The sequence below is a fragment of the Labrus bergylta genome, chromosome 17 (assembly GCF_963930695.1).
Source record: "Labrus bergylta chromosome 17, fLabBer1.1, whole genome shotgun sequence".
In the NCBI taxonomy this organism is placed as follows: Eukaryota; Metazoa; Chordata; class Actinopteri; order Labriformes; family Labridae; genus Labrus; species Labrus bergylta.
This window is the reverse complement of record NC_089211.1, coordinates 27,407,776-27,412,551: the sequence shown is the minus strand read 5'-3', so window position 1 is coordinate 27,412,551 and position 4,776 is coordinate 27,407,776. Positions and strand designations below refer to the sequence as shown.

At 31.4% G+C, this 4,776-nt stretch overlaps 1 protein-coding gene across 2 annotated transcripts in view; it reads right to left on the bottom strand.

Moving 5' to 3' along the window:
• The window catches only part of dcp2 (decapping mRNA 2), a 13,217-nt gene extending 9,338 nt beyond the window's left edge, over positions 1 to 3,879 (bottom strand). Inside the window, exon 1 of one of the 2 annotated variants that reach the window (XM_065965297.1) lies at positions 3,580 to 3,879. In XM_065965297.1, the coding sequence (XP_065821369.1) occupies positions 3,580 to 3,647 (68 nt within the window). In that variant the 5' untranslated portion in view covers positions 3,648 to 3,879. The remainder of the gene's footprint in view (positions 1 to 3,579) is intronic. The other variant, XM_065965296.1, reaches the window with a different exon arrangement.
• Between the last annotated feature and the right edge of the window lie 897 nt (positions 3,880 to 4,776).

Genomic DNA, 4,776 nt, shown 5'->3' with positions numbered 1-4,776 from the left:
TTGATATAAACACAAACATGTTGTTGATATAAACACAAACATGTTGATATAAACACAAATATGTGGATATAAACACAAACATGTTGTTGATATAAACACAAACATGTTGTGGATATAAACACAAACATGTTGATATAAACACAAACATGTTGATATAAACACAAATATGTTGTTGATATAAACACAAACATGTTGTTGATATAAACACAAACATGTTGATATAAACACAAATATGTTGTTGATATAAACACAAACATGTTGTTGATATAAACACAAATATGTTGTTGATATAAACACAAACATGTTGTTGATATAAACACAAACATGTTGATATAAACACAAACATGTTGATATAAACACAAACATGTTGTTGATATAAACACAAACATGTTGATATAAACACAAACATGTTGTGGATATAAACACAAACATGTTGATATAAACACAAACATGTTGTGGATATAAACACAAACATGTTGATATAAACACAAACATGTTGTTGATATAAACACAAACATGTTGATATAAACACAAACATGTTGTTGATATAAACACAAACATGTTGATATAAACACAAACATGTTGATATAAACACAAACATGTTGTTGATATAAACACAAACATGTTGATATAAACACAAACATGTTGCTATAAACACAAACATGTTGATATAAACACAAACATGTTGATATAAACACAAACATGTGGATATAAACACAAACATGTTGTTGATATAAACACAAACATGTTGATATAAACACAAACATGTTGTGGATATAAACACAAACATGTTGTGGATATAAACACAAATATGTTGTGGATATAAACACAAACATGTTGTGGATATAAACACAAACATGTTGATATAAACACAAACATGTTGATATAAACACAAATATGTTGTGGATATAAACACAAACATGTTGATATAAACACAAACATGTTGTTGATATAAACACAAACATGTTGCTATAAACACAAACATGTTGTTGATATAAACACAAACATGTTGATATAAACACAAACATGTTGATATAAACACAAACATGTTGCTATAAACACAAACATGTTGATATAAACACAAACATGTTGTGGATATAAACACAAACATGTTGTGGATAAAAACACAAACATGTTGTGGATATAAACACAAACATGTTGTGGATATAAACACAAACATGTTGTGGATATAAACACAAACATGTTGATATAAACACAAACATGTTGATATAAACACAAACATGTTGTTGATATAAACACAAACATGTTGATATAAACACAAACATGTTGTGGATATAAACACAAACATGTTGATATAAACACAAACATGTTGTTGATATAAACACAAACATGTTGATATAAACACAAACATGTTGTTGATATAAACACAAACATGTTGATATAAACACAAACATGTTGATATAAACACAAACATGTTGTTGATATAAACACAAACATGTTGATATAAACACAAACATGTTGCTATAAACACAAACATGTTGATATAAACACAAACATGTTGATATAAACACAAACATGTGGATATAAACACAAACATGTTGTTGATATAAACACAAACATGTTGATATAAACACAAACATGTTGTGGATATAAACACAAACATGTTGTGGATATAAACACAAATATGTTGTTGATATAAACACAAACATGTTGTGGATATAAACACAAACATGTTGATATAAACACAAACATGTTGATATAAACACAAATATGTTGTGGATATAAACACAAACATGTTGATATAAACACAAACATGTTGTTGATATAAACACAAACATGTTGCTATAAACACAAACATGTTGTTGATATAAACACAAACATGTTGATATAAACACAAACATGTTGATATAAACACAAACATGTTGCTATAAACACAAACATGTTGATATAAACACAAACATGTTGTGGATATAAACACAAACATGTTGTGGATAAAAACACAAACATGTTGTGGATATAAACACAAACATGTTGTGGATATAAACACAAACATGTTGTGGATATAAACACAAACATGTGGATATAAACACAAACATGTTGATATAAACACAAACATGTTGTTGATATAAACACAAACATGTTGATATAAACACAAATATGTTGTGGATATAAACACAAACATGTTGATATAAACACAAACATGTTGTTGATATAAACACAAACATGTTGCTATAAACACAAACATGTTGATATAAACACAAACATGTTGCTATAAACACAAACATGTTGATATAAACACAAACATGTTGTGGATATAAACACAAACATGTTGTTGATATAAACACAAACATGTTGTTGATATAAACACAAACATGTTGATATAAACACAAACATGTTGTTGATATAAACACAAACATGTTGTTGATATAAACACAAACATGTTGATATAAACACAAACATGTTGATATAAACACAAACATGTTGTTGATATAAACACAAACATGTTGCTATAAACACAAACATGTTGATATAAACACAAACATGTTGCTATAAACACAAACATGTTGATATAAACACAAACATGTTGTGGATATAAACACAAACATGTTGTGGATAAAAACACAAACATGTTGTGGATATAAACACAAACATGTTGTGGATAAAAACACAAACATGTTGTGGATAAAAACACAAACATGTTGTGGATATAAACACAAACATGTTGATATAAACACAAACATGTTGATATAAACACAAACATGTTGATATAAACATAAACATGTTGATATAAACACAAACATGTTGTTGATATAAACACAAACATGTTGATATAAACACAAACATGTTGATATAAACACAAACATGTTGTGGATATAAACATAAACATGTTGATATAAACACAAACATGTTGATATAAACACAAACATGTTGTGGATATAAACACAAACATGTTGATATAAACACAAACATGTTGTGGATATAAACATAAACATGTTGATATAAACACAAACATGTTGATATAAACACAAACATGTTGTTGATATAAACACAAACATGTTGATATAAACACAAACATGTTGTGGATATAAACATAAACATGTTGATATAAACACAAACATGTTGATATAAACACAAACATGTTGTGGATATAAACACAAACATGTTGATATAAACACAAACATGTTGATATAAACACAAACATGTTGTTGATATAAACACAAACATGTTGTTGATATAAACACAAACATGTTGATATAAACACAAACATGTTGATATAAACACAAACATGTGGATATAAACACAAACTTGTTGTGGATATAAACACAAACATGTTGTGGATATAAACACAAACATGTTGATATAAACACAAACATGTTGATATAAACACAAACATGTTGTTGATATAAACACAAACATGTTGATATAAACACAAACATGTTGTTGATATAAACACAAAACGTGAACTACATCATGAAAGGTGTTTCAACAGAGCTGCAGGTAAACTTCATGTTGATCTACTTCCTGTTTAAAGTTCATCACCTGTAAACTCTGTTTTCAGTCAGTCTTGAACAGGTTAAATCGTTTAAAGCAGTAATAAGATGTCGAAGGTGTGCTTACCTGCACAGGTCGTCCAGCACTCCGGACGGGATCTCCACTCTTTTTGTGTCCATGTTGGTTGAAAACATCGTGACTGTAGCTCAGAACAAACAGCTGAAGGGTCCAGACGAGCGGACAGCTACAGCCTCATGTGTCCCTGAGAGGAGAACACTTTCATATTCATGTTAGCGACACTAAAAGAACCAAAACAAAGACGACAGATGAGCTTTGTCTGCACCGGGAAGTACGCTCTCTGTGTGTTGTTAGTGCTGCGTTCACGGAGCGTGGGACAGAAACATCCCGCTGCTTTTCACGTCGTCTTTACGATTCTGTTTCTGTAAAGCTGACCATGAGTGGATAACACGACATTATATAACCACGTCATACGTCCATGGTTATACCTACATTAACATACCGACTCTGTCTGACGTGTGACAGCGTCATTACGTATAGAAGGTTGACGTCAACGATTATAAAAAGTTGAAATTTCGACATTACGACGAATCAGCCATGACTTGAATGCAGCAATGATGTATAACCGGAAATAAGTCGTCCAATCGAATTTTGAGAATGAAGGCGCGAGTTACCAAGACGAACATCTATTGGTTAATCTTCCTGTCAGTCATCTGAGTTAGTTCTTTTTCCTCTGAGCTTCAGAATAAAATATTTTACGACATTTTTAAAAACAAACTTCATAATGAAATCAGGGTGTGCGTTCGAATCTCCTCTCACGATCCACTTCACCTTTAACCCCGAAAGTGGCGGCCATGATGAGAGCCGTTTGAATTCTCTACAAGTTAAGGAAAGGTGGGTCAATGCTTCCTTTATAACCTCCTTTAGGATACACTGGACCATCCTTTACCAAAAGAGAGGAGATATGACGTCCCACAATTCCTTGCGGCCGCAAAATTTAAAGCAACTCGCGCATCCGACCGTTCAGGAACATTAACGATGATCGTAAAGTGACTCAGATCATTCAGATCGTTCAGATCGTTCACATCGTTCAGATCGTTCAGATCGTTCACATCGTTCAGATCGTTCAGATCGTTCACATCGTTCACATCGTTCAGATCGTTCACATCGTTCACATCGTTCAGATCGTTCAGATCGTTCACGTCGTTCAGATCGTTCAGATCGTTCACATCGTTCAGATCGTTCACATCGTTCACATCGTTCACATCGTTCACATCGTTCAGATCGTTCACATCGTTCAGATCG